This window comes from Bos grunniens, chromosome 1 (assembly GCF_055505025.1).
Source record: "Bos grunniens cultivar Pamir isolate PY7600 chromosome 1, Bosgru_T2T1.0, whole genome shotgun sequence".
NCBI lineage: Eukaryota > Metazoa > Chordata > Mammalia > Artiodactyla > Bovidae > Bos > Bos grunniens.
This window is the reverse complement of record NC_141165.1, coordinates 72,001,541-72,025,978: the sequence shown is the minus strand read 5'-3', so window position 1 is coordinate 72,025,978 and position 24,438 is coordinate 72,001,541. Positions and strand designations below refer to the sequence as shown.

Genomic DNA, 24,438 nt, shown 5'->3' with positions numbered 1-24,438 from the left:
CGGGTCCATGGAAAAACTGTCTTTCACGGAAGTCGGTCCCTGGTGGCAAAAAGGTTGGGGAGTGCTAGCTAAGGCAACTTGGCCAGTGCCTTCCTTCTGCTGAGACAGGACCACTAGAAAAGGGGCTCACTCTTTTGGCATCCTTCAAAGGCTCCTTAGGAAATTGTTGAAGACAGAAATTTTGAAATTGAATTGTAAAGACTGAGAAAAGAGGGGTGAGGCACCGGCAGCTGCTCCCAAGCAGCTGCCCCAGCTGCTCCCGCCTTGAGAAAGGCCAGCCTCTTGGGCACCACACCCACTAGTCCCAGAAGGAGGCAAGAAGAGGGGCATGAATTGAAGGGGTCAAGTTTAGAGAGAGGGCCCTGGCTCTGAGTGTTGGAGAGACATCCATAGCCACAAACGCCAAGGAAAAGGTGAGCAAAACAAATAAACAGCTATCACTCAGTCCCAGGTTGCTGAAATGACTTGTAGGCCCAAGAACACACATTGTGTGTGCATGTATGTGTGTGTGTGTGTGTGAGAGAGAGAGAGAGAGAGAAAGATGAGGCCCTTTTGTGAGGGACCTGGGGGAAAGGGGAGAGCTCTGTAGGAGAAGGAACCAGTTTTCTCTCCTGGATCCCCATGACTTGTATGCTGGAGTGACTGTGGTCACATTAACGCTCATTTCCCTTCTTCTGCCTGCCCGGGGCCACGTCGAAATGAGAGGCAGCACACACGACAATGCCCTCCCACCACCAGCTTTCTCATCCCCAAACTCAAATGCCTGCGAGTGAAACGTCACCAAAAGTTATTGCCAGCGACAAATTGGGGCTGACAAATTGTCGATAATCGCGCCTTCAACGTGCAAGATGACTTGCAGGCAATAAAAAAGCAGACGCACCAAGAGGTGGGCAGGGGGCGCGCGGGTCGCAGTCGGGTCCGCGGTTCCCAGGTGGCGCCCTGCCCCAGCCCGGCGCCACCCCAGCCCTTCAGCCGGGGACCGCGCGCGGTGCAGGACCGCCGGGCTCCCACTCGCCCGCTGGAGCTCTGGTTCTCTTTCAGCAGTCTGAATCAACACAGACCGCAGGAGGAGCCTCTCTCCACCCTCTCCGCCGATTAACCCTTTTGGGCGCGCGTGTCTATGGTCTCAAGCGCCCTTGATTTACAGTCACGTTACCCGAGTTTTCTTTTGTTTGAAATCCTGGGCCCGCAAGACTTTGCCATGTGTTGGACGTCTAGTTACTTCTGCATGCCTGTCTGTATCCTGCGACAGAGAAAATGATTAGGAATTGAGGCTCAAGAGAAATAATATTTTTGCCTGTGGATGCATTGGAAGGTGTGCACGTTAAATCGTTTCAGAATTTAAGATAAATCTGAAAAAGCTCTTTCAAAGTGTTTGCAAGTTAGTGCCTCCACCCACACACACACATCGGCACACGTTCTCCCACCCCCCCCCCCCCCCACACACACACACACGCCAGATTCACTAGAGTGCCCTTTGATTTGTTTTTTACATTTTGGATTCACTTGTGTTTCAAATTTAAGAGTAACTTCAAACATACACATCGATCTAAACATGAATTCTCTATGTAAGATATGATTTCTTATGTGATTTATCTGTAAACTTAAGGCTTCAGTTTCCATTATCAATCACAGCCCACCTAGGTGGCTGATTTAGCTATTAAAGTTTGAGTTCACAGTTGAAGCCACTGTTCCACTTTCTCCAAGTTGAATTCTGATTTCTGCAAGTAAATACCACACAGTATTTGAATTTAGGGTCTTGTTAAACTGAAGGCGTTTCCCATTTCCTTGAGCTGTATAAATGAACTGCATTGTCACATAATCGATAGGAAAAACTCAGCTGTCACAGATCCTAAGCAATTCCTTGCCACAGAAATAACACGATCTGGCATTTGTGAGTTTGAAAAATATGCTGTTTGGATGACAGGAGACCAGAACTACCTAGACGGTTTAAATGTCATGGTCTCTATGATTGGCTATGGATGGACCTGCTGAGATATTTCAAATAGGCTTCTCTCCTGGTTAGAGACCAGGTGCTCCTTTTTTTCTTCTGTTATCCAGTAGTATAAAAACATTGGGATCTGGGATTCAAAGCTATTTCTAACCTCATCTAAGTTTGTCTGCTCTCATAGAGTTTATGAGAGAATTTTAAATCAGGCATTTTCCTCCCTGAGCCAATGAGCAATTCAGATGTGGATTTTGGAGTCGAAATCTGAAACTAAATGTTCAACAACTTCAACACCCATCCTTTGAAGTCCTACATCATTCCATCAATGTGATCAGGATTTCTGCAGTATATAAATCTTTTGGCTCAAAAGTAACTGAATGGCATCTGATCATAAGTAGCAGGAACCCATAATCTCTCTTTTTCTGCCTGAAAGTTGCTGTCTCTAGTTGCATTTTTGGCTTTCTCTCTACAATCTGCCATGTACAAATGCTGCCATATCATATAAGAACATGAAGAAGATGTAATCTTTATCTATATTTTCTCCTCTTTTATCTTAGATAAAGTACTTTCAACTCAATGACTTCTTTCACCACTGGCAGTGTTTTTAAAGTGGTACTGGGTGGACCTACTGTGGAATCTACGCCACTCAATAGATTAAATTATGTGATTAAAAGGTTAATTTATCTCACAAGAACCTTGCTAAAAAGCCTCATGACCTTGACATACTATTTGCATACCATTCTGTACTTGGAATCCTTTACACACCAAAGGTGAAAGGTAATTTCATTCATAGATTTGCTCTGTCAATGAAATGATGTATTAAATAGTACAGCTACACTTAGCCTACCTAGACCCACTTCTACAAAGCAAAGTACTAGATCAGACAGTAGCAAGCTAGGTTAGACAAATTCAGTTTATAAATTCAAAGCATGAAGGCATAAAATTTGTCTTTTCTAAAACTAAAGCTATTGGAATCTGCATTTCCCACATATACCACGGCTAAGATCTTTGCAGTAAACTAAGAAACACCACCTCTAATTAGTTCATTTGTCATCAGAGAACCACTGCATCAAGCCAGGTATTTTGCTCCTATTCAACTCTACAAGAAAATGGGACAACGTGGGCTATTATAAAAAGCTCAGCATTCAGTGCCAAAATTTCAAATTGGCTTCATTTTACAAGTTCTCAGAAACCCCCAACTCATTCAGACTATGTCTTGGCAAACTTGTTCCAGCCCCAAACAGGACTGTTAACACAGTAGAGTTTATCCATTATCATAGTTCACAGGCTTCTCCATAGCTGCAAGTTGACATTTGGAACCTGTGACATGCAGACGGGATGAAAATCCATCCAGCAACCAAGTCCCTTATTTCCGAAGTAACTGCCACGGGTAAGTGGGGGCAAGGCCAGAGAAGGGCGGGGAGTGGGGAAGAAATAGGCACAAAATAACTAGGCTGGGAGTAACTGAGTTCTGATCAAGGACATTCAGGTAACTGATGAAACAAGATCTCTTCTTGGATTCTTGCTCAGTGTGTCAATTTATCTTACTCACGATTATGAGAAATGACTGATCCCATCCCAGACTATTTAGAAATGTGGTGCATTAAATCATCTTGTCCTTGATTCTTGAGACATAAATCACATGAGGTCAATATCACAAATTTGAGAATTTGCCTGAATTCTTTAATCACACAGTGCACAGATATGACACACTGGATACAGATGTACTGGACAACATCAGTGTATCTATGGCTCTGAAATTTTTAAGTTGTTCATTTTTGTCTCTATAATTTCATACACACCCCCTCCACCCCCACCACCACACAGAAAATATTTCTTTCCTTTACTGTCTACAATCTAAATTTAAGAGCACACAAATCATGAGCTGGAGGTAACAGATCTATTTATGAAATACTTCTCTTTTCCTACCCAGGCATCCACCCCAAGGGACTGAGTGATGCATGGTGCTACTCAACTAGGTCTGAGAGAAAAGGCGGGGGTTGAAGAGCATCTTCACCGTTGCAGTACTCTGGCTGCATCTGTTTTCTCAGGCAGTTCCCTGAACTCACTCTAAGCTCAATTTTACAAACACACTATCTGGGTCTCCACTTATCTGTTAAAATGGTTCAGGGTGTGTGCCAGGAGTATTGTGCCACCATAGCTGGCACATTCGTCTCTTCTGTCTAATGTCTGTCATTACACAAAGCATTCTAAAAAGCTCATTTTCAACTCTGAAAAATATACTCTTACTACAGAAGTCATTATATTAGCATAACAAGCGCAAAGTTCCAAGTGGTAATTTGGTTATAGATCTCAAATCCTTCCTCTTCCATTAGATTGGTGTTGAGGTATGAGGTTGCCCTGTGGCCACTAGGATCTGAGTCAGTGGATCCCCTGCTGGAGGGAGGTTCTTCTGACCTGAACCGTTTGTCCTGAGGAACTCAAAGTGAAGTAAAAGTTTCAAGTGTCAGCTGCCCTGGTTGGGACATTTCTTACAGATGCCTCCATCTTTTTTTACCTTCCTCTTTCCATACACTTCTTTCCTTGACCACCAAAAAAATGTCTTAAATGATATTCTTCCGCAGGTGTCTCACTGGACATGGGCAGATACCGGTCCTGCTCTCACAAGCAATACGAGCACTGTTTGGTCCTTTTGTTGGGGGCGGGGTTTGGGAAACCTGACCTCAGTCTGCCCTGCCAATTGTGGCCTTGTAGATTAGCTGAGACTCTGCTGAGGCCCGGATGGCTGCGGTGGTGGCAAGGGTCAGCAAGGTTGAGATGTATTCAGATGTTAATTTACACCTGAAAAGGCTGAATGCAGTTACCCACATGGGGGGTGACTGGAGTTTCTCATGAATGCTGGCCTTAAGTGCTTCCTTGGGAAACGTGAAAGTTGAAATGGAGGGGAAAGTCATCCAGAAGTTATGGGAGCAGGGAGAAGGGTGGGGAGTAGGGACAGTCTTGATGAATTAAAGGTAATTTATTTAGCCACCAGGCAATGGCACCCCACTCTAGTACTCTTGCCTGGAAAATCCCATGGATGGAGGAGCCTGGTAGGCTGCAGTCCATGGGGTCGCCAAGAGTCGGACACGACTGAGCAACTTCACTTTCACTTTTCACTTTCATGTATTGGAGAAGGAAATGGCAACCCACTTCAGTGTTCTTGCCTGGAGACTCCCGGGGACGGCAGAGCCTGGTGGGCTGCCGTCTACGGGGTCGCACAGACTCGGACACAACTGAAGCGACTTAGCAGCAGTATAACTCTATGTTCAACTTTTCCTTTTTAGCATAGTTTTAAGGTACAAGGGGGCAGGTGGTAATTTCCTGTTTACTAAATATTTGGAGATTGTCTATCAAATCCAGAAACACTGATATGGAAGGAAGGATGAGAGAGTAGCCTTGTCTCTCTTCTGTCATCAGGATGGGTGTCCTTGTTTTGCTGTCTTTCTGTTTAACAACTGCTACCTACCTTTCTTAGTGGAATTCCAAAGTACTTCATGAGTACTTTGAAAAAAGAAAAACCAACTACATTCCAATACTGCCTTTAACCTCAAACATAGTAAAGGGTTCATTCAGACCCCAGGACCACACTGAAGCATTAATTAGGCTGATGAAATCCATCGAAATGTATGAATTCAGCATAATCAAGTTTCTACCACAGACTATCGTTAAGGAATACGTGAGCAGCTGGGAGAATAGAAAGTACTGTTAGAGTTAAGTCATGCATGTAATTGAGTATATTTAACATAACCATTTTAATGATCAGTGATTAAAAGTGCATCTTACTTAAATGGTATATCCTCTGCAATTTGTTCATATCAACTTGATAATATTCTCAAAAGGAAAAAATAGGGATACACATTTCTAAACAAGATCTTTTTTGAGTTTGGGGGGGGGGGGAAGCAGGAAAGTGAACTGGAAAAAAAAAGTGGGTTTTGCATGCAAACAGAGACAAGGGTGTGATATAAATTAATCACTGTTTTGGGTATCTTCTGTGCTCAGTTCAAAGTAATAGGAATATATTCAGGTGAGTTTTTTCATCCCTCCAGAAGAATGTAATTTCTTCTTTCTCTGTCTGACAAGATTTTTTTTAAGAGCCAGAGAGAGGGGTCTGCTCAAATCCTGATGATTTTAAAAGCTTTTCTTAGGAACCTGAGAAGTTCACCTTTCCAATCCCACTTCCCACCTTTGGGGTTGGCTGATCTTAGTGGAACTCACCTCCGTGAAGATGGCATTGGGAAGGAGAGAGATGACCCTGGATATGGTCATCTAGGGCCACAGACAGGAGAAGCTCTCAGGGAAATGAGCTGTTCAAATCAGCTAGTGGCCTGAGTCTAAACTCCGTGTGCTTGGAGGCAGACTCTGCTCTGCTGTGGTCACTCAGACCTGGCCAGATAAATGAAGTCATTGTGGAGTCACTCGCAAGCCAGCCCAACTCTTTTTGTAATAGTTTCTCAGCTTTTGCTCTCAAAACACGCAAATCACTGATTACCTGGGAAAAAAGAGCTGGATCTAAATCTACAGCTAGAAGTGGGCACATCCCACAACATCTACACATCTACGAAGGCACTATAAAAGTGAGGGTTTAAGAGAGTGGATGCAGTTGTCCCAGCTCCCAAAAGTTGCCTCACAGGACTTTTTTCCTCCCTTCACCCCTGCCCCCACTCCCATAAAGAGGTCAGTCTATTCTCCCACTCAAAATAGGGTTTGAAGAGTGGCACATCTTGAATGTCTAGGAGTTGTACCTCAACTTTTTACAAACCTGAACCAGGAGAAAGGGAGACACAGGCACATAAAACTATGCTGGGGCAAACGATCTGTTTGCTATAAACAAACCAAAAATATATTAAGGGGAAATTTATTTGAAATCCTTTCACCCAGTAGCATGTCTTCCTTGGCTTGGAGGGACAGCTTTTGAGAAATCAGGGCTCTCAGGGAGCTCTCTCGCACCCAATGTATAGTCTATAAATATCGTGGAAGAGTCATGCCAGGGGTAGTCCGTGCAAGAGAATCTGGAGTCTTGAAAGCATCTTTTTCTTCTGGCTATGGTGGCACTTAAATGATAATGTGGGCAATGGAGCTAGGAGATTTATATCTTTTGGAAAGTAGGGCGAGCCAGATGGTAATAGCGTCATTAACACACAAACTTGGGATGTGCAAGTGAAGCTTGAAATTGGGAAAGAGATCGGGAGAACAAAGGGGGCTGCTGTTGAAAGGCTACCCCTCTTCTGCCGGCCAAAGCTAAGAGCCTCATGGTACTGGGGTCTGCTCCTGCCCAGAGCTGATAATAAACGACAGCTTTCCTCCTCCCCTGTTGTGACTTAGAAAGCACCGAGAAAACTTTTGCAATAGGCAAATGTGGCACTTATTTATGTGTAACCCTTTGTAGTCTGAAATGGCAGGAATGGGCCTTTAATTCAACTGCAACTCCCACCCTCCACCCCCTACCCTAGTTTGATAAGCTCTTGCAACTGTTGACATTTATTTTATGGAATCAAAGTGCCGCTTGTTGCACGTTTCAGACAAAAGTTCATTTTCCTCCCCTTATATAAACACTCAAAGTAAATATTAAAGGCTGAACAGGCACTACCTTTTTCATTTTGGTGATGGGGGATGGTGTGAAGGTGTTGGTGGCAGGTTAAACTACAGTTTTACTTTTGGAAAGCTTTAATGTTTAAGCTAAACTCCCACTTGCTCAAAGAGATATAACTCAGAGAGAATACAGAGAACATACTAAGACAAGATTAACAATGCCAGTAATAATAATAATGCATGTCTATAATAAACACCCACACGAACATCTGTAAACAGGCAGGGCAGTTTGTAACAAAATTAATGACTTCGTTAACATATATATGATATATATATATATAGTATACAAATAAAAGCAGCAAAGGTAACGGCCATTAAGTATTGAATAGCTTGAGTGATGCCTGTTAGCGACTCAAAGTTGACAACGTCTAAACCAAAATCGAACGTTTTTCTTTTTTTTTTTCTTCTTAAAAAAAAAAAATACTGGAGCTCTTTAAAAGCCCGAAGGACTTACCCTCAAGGCATTATTCCGAGAAAAACTGAGACTGGCCGTTCGTCACAGGCAATTGTGAAGGGTTTCAAAGGGCCGATCAAACGATCGCCAGAGTAATCTACATTCAAGTCCGGATGGTGGTGTTACGGCACACACCTGCGGGGTGTTTGCTGTCCGTGCCCCTCGCCGAGCTACAAATCATCATTAAAGCGAGCTGCTTAAGCTTCTTCCCAGTTTCTAGACAAGAGTTACTTGGGACAGTTCACTTTGATATTGCTACAACTCGCAATTGACAAGCACGCTATTTTGGAGCTCAAACCCGAGCCCACACCCTAGTTAGCGCGCGGCAAAGTAAGGAGGGTGATGCGGTGCGGGTAAGGGGGGGTGTGAGCACATTGTAAAAGTCTGTTTCTCCAATTTCCTGAGCAGGCTTGCCACAAAAATGTATAGGAAACCAGGTGAGAAGCGCCTGAAACCTGCCTCGAGTTTTCGACTGAGGGTCTTCCAAAACTTCACTATCTTTGCCACAACTTTTAAACGACTCAGAGAAGAGACAAATCTCAAAACCTCAGTTTCTCTCCTTTCCTCTCTGACATACACACGACTCGGGCCAGCACACTCTCTTGAGTGAAAGATAACATTATTTTTCTCGATCAGGACCGGGTATCTACTTTGAAACTTTCACTTTTGATTCATTCGTTTGGGATTATATCCTCCCTTTCTTTGCGACCCTGCCCTCTCTTGCCATCACCTTGAGGTAGAGAGAGAGAGAAAAAAAAAAAAATTCTAGAGTTGGGTAAAAAGAAAGGGACGTGGGGGTCGGACAGTTGGAGCACGGGAAAAAGCAGGAAGGTCGGTTTCTGTCTGCTGCCTGCCTGGCTGTCTGCGAGCTCTGCAATCCGTGTGCGCACCATTTGGGGCGTGGGGAATAACCGGTTGCCGGTGATGCCAAAAAATGAACCAAGACTCGGAGCGAATGTATCAATAGACCAATTTTCTGCTCCCACCGCGAGCTTTTTCATTTCAACCCTGAGAGGAGGCGTCTGCGCTGCGCAAGACGCAACAGCACGGTAGCGTCGCGAAAAAGAGGGCGCTAGACACGGGAGGCGCAAATATGGAAATTAACTCATTAGGAAGGGGTGTGGTTACTGCGAAGCCCCCTCCTCCATCCTTTCCTTTTCTCCCTTGCTGCCACCGTCCCGGCTTGCTAAATATGAGATTACAAACAAACAAATAAAGCAGAAGCTGACTACGCAGTCCCAGATCAAACACGCTCCAGATAATGCGCTTCACTCAGCGCTGCGGCCAGAACTACGGCGCAGCGCGGGCCCCTAACGCCCTCGCGGGGCTTCTGCGTCCGCTCAGCGCCAGCCAGGCGTCCCCGGCTCTGAAAGCCAGGGCCCGCGGCGGCGTTTCGAAGGCACAGCACGTGGCCTTGGCGCCCCGTTTGGTATAACTTTTAAAACATCAGACAAACGCTTGCACCAATATGGTAACCCTTAAAGGGCTTCTGCTGATCTCAGCGGTCCTGCCCTGATGCTGCATAGAGGGGAATGTGGTGGTGTTCTCTTTGGGAGAAAAAAGACCCCAAACTAGAAAGTAGTATCCCAGAGTACATGGTCATGGGGGCTTCCCTTGTGGCCCGGCACCCCGAGAGGGGAGGCTTGAGGTGGAAGGGGGGAGGGGGGAGTCGGCGTTGAGAAAGGCTGGGTCCAGGCTTGGGCTTCGGGTCGATTCGAGCGTTAAAGACCCGGGTTGAGATATTAACCAGAGACCAGGTCCCCAAGAGTGAAGGCCAGGGGGTTGGAAACGCTAGGCTGCACAATTCTGTGTCGAAATAAAATGTTTGGGAGGGGGTGGGGGCAGAATAAGAAAGAAACAAAATGCAAAACCTCTTACATCCCCCTCCCCAGCCGCCCTTCCCCCACGTCCTCAAAGCCGACTTCTGTGGAAGGCTGGGGAGTTTGGGGGGTGGGGTGGGGTGGGGTGGGGGAGGAAACTTGTGTTTTTATGGTTTTTCTTTCTGCGCGGCCCGCCTCCCCGGCCCTGTTCCCTGCCCGGCGCTCCCCCAGCTGCGGGCCCCTTGGAGGAAGGCCGCCCAGTCCCCTCGTCTCCCGCTGCCTGCAGGCCACCGAGCCTCAAAGCGGGCATTGTCCAGCGGGGGCGGGGAAGCCAGCGGGCCCCTGGAGAAGAATAACACTGCGCCCAAGTCCTGTTAGGGAAAGTTTCCTAATGCACTCCTTGTAGTAAAATATACTTTTAACAGGGCGGGGTGGGGTGGGGGAATAACTTTTGAAAAATCCATGGCCTTCTCTCACTTTCTCAACTCTTTCCTTTGTCACTTTTTCGGTTCTCAGAAAGGGGGAGAGTGGACCGGAAAAAATTGGAAGAGGGGCCGAAAATGTGAAAATGATTCTAGAACCGTCGATGTGACGGTTTTAAAATGCGGGTGGGAAGAGAAGGGTGGGGTGTCTCCACTCAGGTCTGGGCGGAGGACAGCTGCACAGTCAGTACGCCGGGGGAAAGGGGAGAGGGGCCCCGAGGGCGCGTGTGCGGGCGAAGCATTTCGCACCTCTTGTTTATCTTAGAAGCGAGGCGGGTGGGCAGGAGGGGGGCGAATTGTTCTTCCTCCCGACGGGCAGTAGAAGTTAAATAAAATGGAGAGGCGAGCACACGCAAAAAACCAAAACCTGCTGTAGACTCGGAGTCTCTCTCCTTGACCCGAATTGCAAATGGTGAGGGTTCCCCATTTGCAAAAAACTCCAAAGTCTTAAGACCCCCAGAGACAGCGGTCCTCCTGAGTCTGCAAGAGCCGCGACAGAGAACCGTTAGAATTGGGGCTTTGGGGGCAAATGTGACTCATCTCTCATTCGGGCCACGAGGGCCCATCCTTCCAAGCGTTGCCATCTGCATTTGAGGGGTCTCTGGCTTTCATCTGCTCTTGCAGGCATTAGCAAAATAATGACTCGTGCCTCTTGTAAAACTCTACCTGAAAAAGTATATTCCAAGACACTGCGTTGGTGAATCCGTTTTAAAAATCAAATCAAAACAAAATAAGACTTTTTAAAAGCCCCGAGTCCGTGCTCTCCGTGTCCAACAACCAAAATAACCGAAGGGGCGCCATTAGTGGTTGTGGCTCTTGGGGAGTTGCGCTAATTTGGTATGTGGACTCAATGCCTTAATGCTAAATCGGCAACATAAAGGGCTGAAGAGCAAGCCCGATAAAAGCTCTAATTGCTACTGGAAGATTTGGGTGGTTGCTAGGATCTGAGGACCACCACCACCACAAAAAAACCTCCAATAGAGTGTTTGGGCTGAGTACATTGGGGGTGGGGTGGGGGTAGAGTATCTATGGCGAGTAGTGCCCACATCTGCTGGAACTTCCATATCTAAGCTGTTCATTTACGGGAGCCAACTTATGAAATCTCCACAATTAGATCTTCATTGTTCTTCCTCCACAACACTGTCTAGAAAGAAAAGGTCTTCTCGGTCGGGGCCAATCCAACGAAGCGTTTGACGTTATTAAATAATAAAGCGATTGTGATTTACATTGTTGTTCAGAAAAAAAGGCCAATTATCCACTGTTATGTTGCCATAAAGATCATATTAACTCGAATTAGTAATCAAACAATATGCGAGCGTTTAAAAAAGTACAGCCGAACTGGGTGACAGCTACCGCGACGTCTTCACTTTCACCAGCGAACCCACCCGCGCCTGCAGCCGGAGCGATAGAGGCAGTCGCCGCAGACCCGAAAGGAGGGAGAGAGCAGCAAAGTGGTGATTAACGGTCTCCAGTGTTAATTATTCTCAATTAATCCCAAACAGTGCAGACCTTCCCTGGTTCTCTGGGAGTTCCCTGGTTTGGGATGCTCTGAAAATGTCCTCCTTTCTGGGAGGGGTTTATAAGAAATCCGGAAGAGGCAATCTCAGGGCAAGTGTACCTGTGAGCGATGAAGGTGTGTGTACGGAGGTTGCGCGCCGTGTGCGCGCGGGAGGTTTGCTGTCTTTCCCAGAGCCTAGAGTGCAACCGGAGGCGGGGGCCTGGGGCGGGCAAGGCCCGCAGCATCCTCACACTCCTAGTGGATCTTTGCGTCTTCTCTACTCAAATCACTCTCTCTCGCCCTCTGTTATTAGGTTTATAACTCTTTGCCCACTTAAATTTGTGCAGCCAACCAAGGAAATCTAAATAGGTTTGAGTCGCCCCTTGGGTACAGAATGGAGGCTTTAATAAGAAAGATTAATTGTGGGTGTGTACCTGCCGGAAGACGCGGCAGTTATCAAGTGGTGGCGGGCAGCGGGTCTAGGGGAGGGAGACGCCTCTCCTCCGAGGCCCAGACTTTAGTAGGCGCCGTAGGCATACTTATCGCAGGTCATCGGCAACTCGTTGCAGTCCCAAGCAAAGGGCGCCACGGAGATGGTAAGATACATCTCTTCTGTGTTACTTGAGGTTCTTAGAGAACTTGGTCCTTATTTACCCTGCTCACCAAATCCTCGGACTCCCGACTCCTTGCCTCCACGCCGTAGGCGAGTGTTGGGTAAGGCTGTGACTTCGGCCCTGGGAGGTCTGCCTATTCCCGCCCCCACCCCACTGAACAATGTTCAGGCGAATGATAAAGGTTTTGCTCCAAGGGCTAGAAAGTTGATATTTTTGTTGCCGCGATTAAAAATGTATACGGTTACATGGTTTTTAAATAAGCAAACAGGGGAGCAATTTTCCTCGGCGCGATGCTTCAGCAAGTCCGGGCACAGAGGGAAATCAGCCAGTGGCAGGGCCATGGAATCTGGCCCCGCGCGGCGGCGGCGCTGGGGGAACCTTCCTGGTCCGCACAGTCCTTTTCTTGCCCCTCCCTCTTTCCACCAAACGCTCGGATCCCAGATTAAGCAGTGCGGGGCGGGTGGGGGGGTAGAGGTTGGGGGCGGAGAAGAGTAGGAACCGCGTGGGGGTGGTGGCAAGAAGGGATGGACGAGAAGAATTTCTTTAGTAGCGAACCCTCCTTGAATAATTCCATTTAAAACTTGAGGCACCGAGGCCTGAGTTTAAACAAATGTAAAAATGAAATCTTCAGAAGGCTTCGGGGCAGCCAAAGGGTGGTCGCATCTTTGTCGAGAGTTTTGGAACAGTTGCTGCCTTTCCTAACCCCCTTCTCTATCTCCCAGTAAAACCAATTCAAAAGGGGACAGACTCCACTCCACCAGATTAATGTCCGTTCATTTGCAGGATTAACCCTCTTACGAAGCATAATAAAATACTAGAGGTTCTTTTAAATTTAAATAAACACCCCAAATTCGTGCCTTCTCTCCCTTCCTGTTTGGTCTCTCTCTCCAGACATCAGAAAACAGCGTCTTGGAACCTAGTGAATCTTAGAAGAACTTTTAACTCAGAGTTTTCAGATCATCTGGGGGCGGAGGGGCGGGGGTGGCTGTTGTGGGCATGGGTATTGGGAGAGAGTGGAGAGACCAGCTTAACTTTAAAAACCTATGGCTATACGTTTTGATTTGGAACTCTCGATTAAAAATCTATTTGTTCCTCCCAGGGCTCAGCAGATTTCAATGTTGGTCATGGAGCCACAAAAATGTTCATTAAAGGAACCTAACCAAGGCTACTGTATGGCCACTTTGTGAACTCAGAACTATGGATGGGGGGAAAAGTATGAAAGTGTGAGTTGATGTCACGCTGGCTGTCAGTGTGTGGTCTATTGTGGAGAATGGTGCTTTTTGACTGAACAGAGGGAGCCCCCCCTCTCCCCCTTCCCCAGCTCTACTGCACCTGCACTGGATGAGGGAGTCTCTGCCATTCAGCCCATCGCAGATTGTTCAAACAGAAGACATCTCTGACAGCACTCAATTCATTACATTTCTTCCTGCTTTTCAAACCAACACACACACACAAAATGAGTATTGCCAGCCAGTGACAGCCAAAAAAATCTTAAAATACTTTATATGCAGCTAATTTGGAAGCTCACACAACTAACCATGAAATATTTTGTATCCTTAACGTGTAAGCCTTCTTGAGAAAAGATTACCTGATTTTTCCTATTGAAAACATACCTCCATATTTTACACCGGCATAGTAAGTTTGCAAAAAGACACTGCAGCATGGCTCATGGAGAAGTTTTAATGGGAACGAAAGTAGAAATTTGCAAGAGAAAAGCCCCTGATTTATCTTACAGAACGGTGACTGGAAATGCATTCATAATTTATGCTGGTGAACCAACTTGCTAATAGAGGTGAGGTACCCAAGAGCCAAGGGTGGGCAGTGAGCAAAGTGAGAGAGGGTAGTAAGGGAGGCAACCAGGCTGAAGTGTGAGTTAAACATTTAAATCAATTTTCTAACAGTAAAGTCTTCCTCCCATATGCTCAGGTTTATTTTGCCATCTTAGACTCCAAGATGTTTTTGCACCATTTTACAAAACTGATGAGAGTGTTTAGAAAGCTGATGAGAGAGTGTTAGTCTAGTTTAACAGAAGTTGGAGTAAACAAACTCTCACAAGGCAAACTTGAGTTTATGAGATTTTCCTTGGAGGTAGGAGTAAGGGGGGAAACAAAGAAAGGGAAGAGGACTTTGAGCAGAAGGAAACACAACTTTGCCAGTTAGTATTTCAGACTGATTAAACTGTAATATTATGCAATAACCTAGAATTGAGTTACATGTGATAGTCAAATCAACCTGGATGTAAGTTGATACTAAACTGACTGTATGTGAAATATTGGCTCATTCTCAGCAAATCATTAGTCTAGCCAATATAAGGCCCTGCAATCCTTCCTGTTGCAAGGGCATTCAATGAATTACATTGGGTCGTAAATAAAACTTGAGAAATGCAGAGGTGTTTCACCTAATACATAATTTTATCCATTTCATATGGAGTGCACACACCAAATGTCATTCTTATCTACAGTTTAAATCACTGTTCCAAGGAGTTCTCTCAGCAATACTTTTTTGATTCTAAAAAAAGATTATTACAAGCTACACAAATTATTAGGGATGGAGAAGGAAAGAGAAAATCGAAATGGCATAGCAATGGCAAGCCAGAAGCAACTGTCCTAATCACCTCTCCATATCAGAACCGGAAAACTTTTGAGAGTCCAGTTCTCCAACCACCAGTGAAACTTCTGCAGCACCAAATAAAATAAGGATGTGGTGTACTTTGTAAAGGTGTTTAGTGTAATTTTTTGATCATCTCAAAACACATGTAAATCAAAATCAACTCATTCAGACTTCACAACAAACTCTAGTTAGCAAATCAAAAAACTATAAATATTGTTCTTTACATATATGTAAATGGATAAGTATATAAATATATAGAGTGCCAAGGTGATGGAGATGGTTGTCCTGTGGCTAACTGTATGTGTAGTGAAGACTCTTGCTATCGCTGTGTTTGGTTGTGTTGAGGCGGAGACTTCAAAAGCTGGAGCTGGGTGCTGGGGAAGGGGGCCAGCTCCCCTGGCCTCGTTCTGCAAGTGTTCGGATGGTCCTTTCTGGGACGCTCAAACGAATCATCTCATCCCGGAGGCCCTGCAGACCCTGACGTCACGAGGTGGGGGTGGGGGCGCAGTCCTGTTACTGGTCTGGCCGCCAGCGATAAGAACCCTTGGGAAGAATTTGCTGCTCCTTTTAATACAGTAATTATTTTTTCTTCCTTTTATGGGTGGGGGCGGCTCCTGCCAGGAATATCTGTATCCCTCCCTTCAGAAAGATGCCCAGGGGTGGCAAGTTTGGAGGATAACTTCCTAGGCGAACCCTAAAGCCAGGAAGGGCACTGGAAAAGGGAGCAGGGTGGTCCGAACAAGGCTAATTTCATGGCCAAAGACCAGCAAGCAGAGGAGGAACCCAAATGTCGATATTGAACTCGGAGTCCAAATGAGACTCTTTTGACTTCCCTATCACCTTCCCTATTACCATTGGGCAGTAAGAAAAGTAATAGCTATTAATCCTGTTCAGCGTCAGTGACTTTCTACTCATCTTCTGCGGGGTAACTATATATTATCCCTATTTTATAAACGGGAAAGAGAGATCTGCATCCTCCCATCCCCACCTACTCTGATCCTAGAGGGGGAGCAATATTCCCGGGAGCCCACATAGCTCCTGTAGCATCCCACAGCCATGTCTATCCGCAACCTCTGGCACTGGGAAGGACTAAGATCAAGATAACTCATGCTGAGCCTCGGCGCCAAACAAGGACAAACAGCCCCTTAAAAATAAGGGTCTGGGTTAAGAGGCAAAAGGAAGGCAGAACTTGAGTCAGTGAGCCTCTGATTTGGGAAGTCTAGAGTCTAGAGCTGTCTTTGGCGTCACGATGTCAACGTGGAGAGGGCTGGGGTACAGGAGCTAGAGCACTCTGGAGGGGCGAGAGCTCTCAGCACCTCGGGAGACTGCAAACTTGCCTGACGCGGGCACGGCCCAGGGCCTAGAGAGGAAATCGGGCAGTTTGGGCAGGGTCCGCGCGGAGAGAACTCGAGCCCCACGCAGCACCTTCTCAGGGAGCCCGATGGGGGCCGTGGCTACGGCCGCGGTGACGTCAGGGCCCCGGCCCAGCGCTTGGCCGCCTCAGCTTCCATCTGCCGGCGCATCCGCTCCCAGCGCTGGGCGCGGCGCGCTCCCTGGGGCAGACGGTGGGAGGCCCGCGCGCTCATAGCCCTGAGTCGCGCCCCGCACAGAAGCACGGGGAGGGAGGCAGAAGATAGTTCAAAGCGCTGAAATCTTTACTAATACTGCACATTTCATCTGTACATAAAGGCAGACGAGGGTAATGAAACGAGTGACTCCTGGGAGCTTTTACATCACCTGGCACTTCTTTGCAAAGTAGAGCAAGCCTCTCAAGTCCAAAATCCCAAAAATAACAAATATCTTTGCATCCTGAAAAGAGAGGACGTCCTATTTGCTTTTAACAGAAACTAAGTGCACCGCTCAAGGAATAAGAAATACTACCGTTACACCAAGATATAAAATAAAATCCCTTGAACCCGCATACAGAAAGAGAGCTGTCCACCATGGGAAATCTTGGCCTTGTCTTAGGAGCCCACGCTCCCAAAGAGAAGTCTCTTAGTTAAAATAAGAAAGTCAAATCTATAATTTCCTAAAGGCCACATAAACAAAACAAAAAATTGAAAACAAAAATTGTAAAACTGGACAGCATCGTCAGAAGGGAGTGATGTTACAACGTCTCTCTGGGTGATATTAGAGGTCATATTTCCAGGAAAGTTTTTAAATAGAAAATAACTATGAAAGACACTAAACCAGTTCTCTGGTTTGGGCTATTTCCTTATCTCTGGAAAGCTCTTTCCACATTTGCTTACTCTAGAACTCTGGAAGCCGTGTCCCTTTGGACTTTAATCCATATTTTCATAGTAAAGGTCAAGAGTTTCTCCCTCTTCTCCTGTCTTAAAGGGATTCACCTCATCGAGGAGGTCCCTAAGGAAATCCATCCAGCCATCTTCCAAATTCGGTCAAAAAAAAAAAAAAAGCAACGAAAATAAATCAATCAACCCTACCCCCAATCTCACTTGTAGTTGTCCTGAAAACAGCCTTTGCTCTGAGAGCAAGGAAAGGCAGTATAAAAAACAGTGAGATGCAAATTATTTTAAGGCAATATTGCGGGGGGGGGGGGGGGGGGGGGGGCGGTGGTGGTGGTGGAAAGGAAGTTCAGGAAAATGTTAATTCAGGCCTCTGCTAAAGCTCATGGCAAAGGAAATTCCTTCCACAAAGCAAAATATAAGAACCCGTTTTGCAAAATCCTCCAAAAGCAAGAAATAAAAGCAGGGGGGAAGGATATTTTAAAATCTTTTAATTACAACAAATAAATTAATTAACAATGCCAGATATCAGGCAATCAAACCACAATCAAAGTTCAATCTCAGGGCATTTAGCTATAAACTGTTAGCAGTTGAAAAGTAAACCTTGTGCACACAAAGGCACTGTTTAATTTTCTTCTTGTAAGGGTTCTAAATGAAGACCCCATCACTATGCAGTTAAACGGTATTTCTTGTCCTCCTGAGGTGCTGATCAGTTCCTTATAATGTGAGAAAAGTGGCAGCTCAAAACCCATCAATGGAGCGCCCACAACAAAAGTTCTGAAAAGCTGAATGAATTGGGTTTGTAATTACTGCATCCCGTTCCCCGTTCCCCCACCCCTTGCAGCTTATCTCTTATTCATTCACCTTATATTATTGTCAAAGAATCTTACTCTCAAAATCATTCTCTTCCCATTTTACCTGGGGTCTCAGAGGAACTTATGACAGGGCAGAAATGGAACATTCACCCCCCCACTACACCTGGAAATGTTCATACCCAATAGGTAGAGAGAGGAGGAGGGATTATCTTGTACCCTAATTTACTGTGAGACTACTAGAACTCAGTACTCAATCTACAGAATCTTCCATTTTAAAACCTGAATTTTACTGGCAAATGGGAATCTGTATCCTTTCTAAATTCAGAGCCTGCTTGAGTTTCTGAAATTCTGTGACATCTCCACTTAGAAAAGGCAAAGGTTATAAATAAATCTCCTCCCCTCTCTCTCCAAATTGCAAGGCCCTGAAAGACTATGCCAGACATGATGCAGAAATAAGACAACTTATTATGTTCTTGTTTTCTTCCTTTGAAACCTAAAACCAGTAAATAAAATAGAAAAAGAGACTATAACCCCCCTCCCCCTTAATACACATACACATACTCCCAATCCAGGAAAAGATTTTATGAAAAAGTCAGCTTTAGAATGCCAGGGCTCTGTGTGTATTTCAATTCAAGGCACTGCTGATGGAGAAGATTCTCCTGAGATTTCCTACTATAAGAATGTGTCGGTTCTAGAAATAAGTACAGCTATTACAACCAAATCTACTAGCAGACTAAATAATTAATTGAAGCGTTGCTCTTTGACCCTTGAAAAGTCCAGTAGGGACACGTTTATAGTAATAATACCTCCGAATGAGCCCTTGTCAAATATTCATTTAGTGGTTAATGTGAGCCATTTTCCCCTGGGACCATCTGTAATACCGGCTTCCCAGCACTGGCAAGAAACCTTGCTAATCTACTACAGCTCAGCAAAATATTTTAACACTCTTTATTTAAAGTATGGGAGGGGATGCAGGGAGAGAAAAAAACTGCAGAGGGAACAAATAATCTCATCCTTCTGCCCATTTCTATCCTGTGTATAAGGTTAGCAAAACATTAAATTCACCTCTTTCACTGCAAGTTGAATAGTTTTAGTGAGCAGGATAATATCCCAAGGAAGGAACTGAACACTCAACAACTTTAGCACTGGGAGATAATCATCTCTAGGCAAGCTTATGGGTTTACCCCCTTCTTGGAAATCATGTTATAATTAAAATATCATATGTTCAGTATCGATCTAGCCATGAAACTACACATCTTGGGGAACCGTTTAACCCAATCCAATGAGTGATGAAATATGCATCATTTTCCTCAAACGCGGTTTATCAAAAGCATTTATATTTGCAAACAATATGTTTTTCCATTCATTGGTTAGGACATATGGAGGGTTAGGAGGGAGAACGCAAGTACTCTCCTTTCAGTAGACAGTAACAGTCATTCAAAACTAGTTCAACTTCCCACAATATCACTCTTGCAAAATATTTGAATCTGAGCATTTTGCCAATAAGTTTTTTTCTTTTTCAGTCTGATCCTGTGGGGCTTTTTAAACAGGTTAGTGCAGTGCAATTACTCCAAACCCCAATACATATTTCTAATATATCTTTTTTTTTTTTCAAATATATACACTCTATATAGTTGATTGGCTCAAATTCCGGGAATATTCTACCCACCCCCCAGCAAGATCATTTGGATCTTTATTCAAAGTTTCTTTTATTCGTATGTGTGAGCAAGAACTGGCGAATGTGCTCATTACCACGTGAATAATCTGTATATGCATTACAATGGCTGGCCAGGCCAGGGGAAATTCTTTTAGAGTCTCTGCATTAATTAGGGGGGGAAATGCCTCACTTAGAATTGGGAACTGGCATAATAATTGTCTTTCTCAGTACAATATTACCCTAAAAATGAGGATGAAAAAAGGGAATAAAATAAAAAACCAACACATAAAGCAATCCATATGAAATAAAAAGAGAAAATATGAGGATATCCTCAGCTGAGCCCAGAACTAATATAACAACACCACGAGAGAGAAATACTTTTTTGGAAAACGAGAAGATGCAAACCAACGGGATGAACTAATTTAGTGACTGCAGCCGATACTTTACTCAAGGGTGAAAGGCGCAGCTGGATTCCAACTTCTCCAAAGTTGTGGCAAGTTCACACAACAAGCCCTTGAAATTGTAGGAAGGAAACCCACGCTCCTAAGGCAGGACTCTAGGTTCCTGGTCCCCTTCGGTAGGGGAAGATGAACGACTTAAGTAGTGAATAAAAGAAAAGTCCCCGAGTCGGTCTTACAGATTCTCTGCGCCAAAGCGCGCGGATTCGCTGCGAAGCTGAAACATCGCTAATTCAAAGACCGTGGCGATTCCCTAACTTTTCCGCTCCCACTGAGGATAACTACAGTCTTTCTTTACCTTTCCTAGGGCAAAAGAAAACAACAAATCCAATCTTGTTTCTCCACCCCCTTTCCCCTCCCCCTACTTCTCTACTACTCTAGTAAAACATGGTTAACAGATCAAAAGCACAATCATCTCTAAATGTGATTAGACCGGACAAAGTAAAATATCTACCTCAGAGTTGATTGTTTTCTTCTTTAATATGGCTGTTGCCTGGCTTCTCTTTTGCTTGTTATCAGCTGCAGAGATTATCCGATTTGGGGCTACAGGCTTGGACCCACGCTGTCAATTTAAGAAATGGAATTCGTGGAGGGAGAGAGAGGAAAAAAGAAAATAAATAATAATAATAAATAGCTGTGATAAGTCGGGGAGTTTTTGCAAGCCGCTCTCTGCTTTCCCTTGTCCCTAAACAGGAAAACGTAGAGAAGAAAGTTTATGAAGTGATGGAACAAAGAAGCAAACCACTTGTTCCTTCTCAGACAATAGCAGGGCCAGAGTAATCTAAACACCCACCCAGCAGATGAGCACTTTGCTTGTCTAGTTTGCAATTATTCCTATACAAGAAGCATCATTTCCCCCTATAACCACGTTTCCAAAGGGCCATTGTGCTGTGAAGAAAACGAAAACAAAACCAGCCAACCTGGTTCTGATTTGGCTCAATACCCCATCTGCTAAGCTACATGAAAATTTTCAGAATTGACTCCTTTCTGGCAACAAGTGGCATAAATCAGTTTAAGTCCCCATCATGCTTATTCATGCTGCTTAGAAAAGGAGGGGGTGGGTTTACAATATATGTCCCTAGTTTCTGTTTTGGAAATGACATAAGCATTTCCATTTTTTCGAGAATACTTATTCAATTAATCATCCAGCCATTTATTTGTTGCTGTTAACATTAGCACATGCTACTGGACTAGAATACCAAGGTTTTAGGTACTCTGCGTTCTTGGCTGAGCACAGTATATTCCCCGAGGAGCTGGGTTATAATCACAATGTTATCCAAATAAATGAAAGACTCAAGCATAATTTCAGTGTCCATATTTCAAAAATTTATTTATCTCAAACTGTGCATAATGGAGTAAAAACTTAAGTTGAAAATGTACCTGTTATAAGGATGGTATTAGTTCAAATATATACATGGATTCTCGGCAGACTGATTCAATAATACAGAGCCGAATCTTTAAAATACAACTACGGAAACTAAAAGTGGGAAAACCTTAAAATATCACAATAAATTTACAGAAATATTACAAACCATAAGAAAATATTTCAAACACAGTAATTTCATGTTGGTTTTTCATCTGAACAAAATGGAAAGTTGGAAAACAAAAAAGCTATTATAAATTACCAACGATGTCAACCTGCATGGCCATTTTTGCTTTTAACAGTTAAGTTAAAAAAATTTAGTACAATCTAAAACTTTTGCCCCTTTAGAGACCACGGAGATGGTTTTGCCAGTACTTATTCTAATTTTTTCCTTTTGTACAATTTTTAAACAATTAAAATGCCCAATCTGATTAATTTTCTTCTTTGCACGTTTGCAACTGTCCTAAATTTCAGCTGCAGAATCAAAATTCAGCAAGAAGCCTCTCCTTGAAAAATATTGGCAAATTCTCAGCTTATAAACAATGGACATTTTGATTGCCATGTTTATCTCGATAAATACTGTACAAAAGTTGCTTGCAAATATTAAAACATTTTTTTCGTCGCTTGGAGACTAGCTCTAAATATTATTGGTAAAGACTTTTGCAAACTTTCTGCAAAGCTCCTACCGTATCACTAGAACTTTTAAAAAGTTTTGCGTAGTTTTCTTTCCTCCAGATCTATACAAGGTCCATTCCCTCGCCCTCCCCACCTGCCCACCCCAGGTTTTCTCTGTACAAAAATAGTCCCCCCGAAAGAAGTCCAGGATCTCTCATAAAAGTTTTCTTGCCGGCATCGCGGTTTTTGCGTGAGTGTGGATGGGATTGGCGTTTTCTTTTGCAGCTGTCATTTGCTGTGGATGATTTTTTTTTTTTTTTTTTTGAGCGTACCGGGTTTTTTTCCATGCTGTTTCTTGCTGTCCTCCATTTCCCTCTTTTTCTTTGAAAATGTCTCCCCCGCCCCCTCCAGTTCACCGTCCGGCCCTCACATGTGCGAGAGGGGCAGTGTGCCGTTAATGGCCGTGCCGGGCACCGGGCCGCTCTGGTAGTGCTGGGACATGTGAAGTCTGCTGGGGGCGGCGGGCTCCGGCACCTCGGCGCCGGGGAGGTACATGCTGATCATGTCCCGGAGGTCCCCGGCTTGGCAGGGCGCCCTGGAGTGGGAAGAAGAGGTAACCACGGGGGGGCTGGAGCTGGCCTCGGACTTCACCACCGAGCCCATGGAGCCAAGCGCCATGCCAGGGGTGCCCTGCTGAGAATAGGACATGCTGTAGGTGGGCGAGCCGTTCATGTAGGTCTGCGAGCTGGTCATAGAGTTGTACTGCAGGGCGCTCACGTCGTAGCGGTGCATGGGCTGCATCTGAGCGGCGCCGTGCGCGTTGAGGCCCGGGTGTTGCGGGTAGCCCAGCTGGTCCTGCATCATGCTGTAGCTGCCGTTGCTCCAGCCGTTCATGTGCGCGTAGCTGTCCATGCGCTGGTTCACGCCCGCGCCGAGGCCGGCGCCCACCCCGACCCCGCTGGCCATGCTGTTGCCGCCCGGGGCGAGCAGCCCTCCCGGCAGTGTGTACTTATCCTTCTTCATGAGCGTCTTGGTTTTCCGCCGGGGCCGGTATTTATAATCCGGGTGTTCCTTCATGTGCAGCGCTCGCAGCCGCTTGGCCTCGTCGATGAACGGCCGCTTCTCCGTCTCGGACAAAAGTTTCCACTCGGCGCCCAAGCGCTTGCTGATCTCCGAGTTGTGCATCTTAGGGTTCTCTTGGGCCATCTTGCGCCGCTGCCCGCGGGACCACACCATGAAGGCGTTCATGGGCCGCTTGACTCGGTCCGGGCTGTTCTTCTGGTTGCCGCCCGCCGCCGCCGCGGTGGAGTTGCCGCCGCCGCCGCCGCCGCCCCCCGAAGTTTGCTGCGGGCCCGGCGGCTTCAGCTCCGTCTCCATCATGTTGTACATGCGGGCGCTGTGCGCGGGCCCGGCCCGCCGGCGGCCGCCGACCCTCGGCCCGGCCGGGACTTTGGGGGGCCCGAGGGCGGGGGGGAGAGGAGGAGGGGAGGCGGGCGGGGGTGTCGGGAGCGCAGGGCTCCGCGAGGAAAATCAGGCGAAGAATAATTTGGGGGAAGAAAAGAAAGAGGCAAACTGGAATCAGGATCAAAAAAGCGCTTCCCTCCTCTTCTGGCCGATCCAGCCGCCGCCGATGATTGTTATTATTATTTTTTGGAAAGGCTTAAGCCTGGGGCTCAAACTTCTCTCCCTTTCTTTCTCTCTCTTCTTCTTTCTCTCAGTCCTAGTCTTAAAGAGGCAGCAAACTACTTTCCCCCTTTTGCAAACACTCTCTTCTCTGCCTTGACAACTCCTGATACTTTTTTGAACAAGTTAATAGACAACCATCCATGTGACGGGGGCTGTCAGGGAATAAATGGGTTTCCAGCGACCAATCAGCGCGCGGCGGCTCCTCCACTCGAGCCCAGCCTCGCCGGCGGGTTTTGCATGAAAGGGGGCGGGGCCTGCCGCGCCGCCAGCCGCGCGGGGGAGGCGGGGGGGGGGGGGGAAGGCGCGGGGGGGAGGGAGGGGGAGGCGGCTCCCACAGCCTGCCTGCCAGCCACTGAGAAACCTTTGTATCCCCTCTCGCAGCAACAGGTCACACCACACGCCTTTTCGGAGGAAGTGGGTAAACAGCCCTAAGACTACGATATTTTCTTCTTTAAACTTAATCTTGAATTTACTCTTTTGGTGCGGACTGCTGAAATGAGGAGGGGGGCGCGAGAAGCTGAGGTGGGGGGGGGTGGGGCGGGGCAGAGAAGGTGGCTCAGTGAGACTGTCCCACTAATAT

General features: G+C 45.9%; 2 protein-coding genes across 2 annotated transcripts in view; both read right to left on the bottom strand.

Annotated features, from left to right (window-relative positions):
- Positions 1–24,438, bottom strand: part of LOC147379602 (uncharacterized) — a 46,676-nt gene that overhangs the window by 8,167 nt on the left and 14,071 nt on the right. Inside the window, exons 3-4 of the mRNA XM_086415405.1 lie at positions 20,649–20,756; positions 1,157–1,243 (exon numbers count right to left, since the gene is read on the bottom strand). Of these exons, the coding sequence (XP_086271531.1) occupies positions 1,157–1,243; positions 20,649–20,756 (195 nt within the window). The remainder of the gene's footprint in view (positions 1–1,156; positions 1,244–20,648; positions 20,757–24,438) is intronic.
- Positions 21,498–23,998, bottom strand: SOX2 (SRY-box transcription factor 2). The gene has a single exon (XM_086395694.1). It carries the CDS (start codon positions 23,559–23,561, stop codon positions 22,599–22,601), a length of 963 nt encoding a protein of 320 aa, XP_086251820.1. The 5' UTR covers positions 23,562–23,998; the 3' UTR covers positions 21,498–22,598.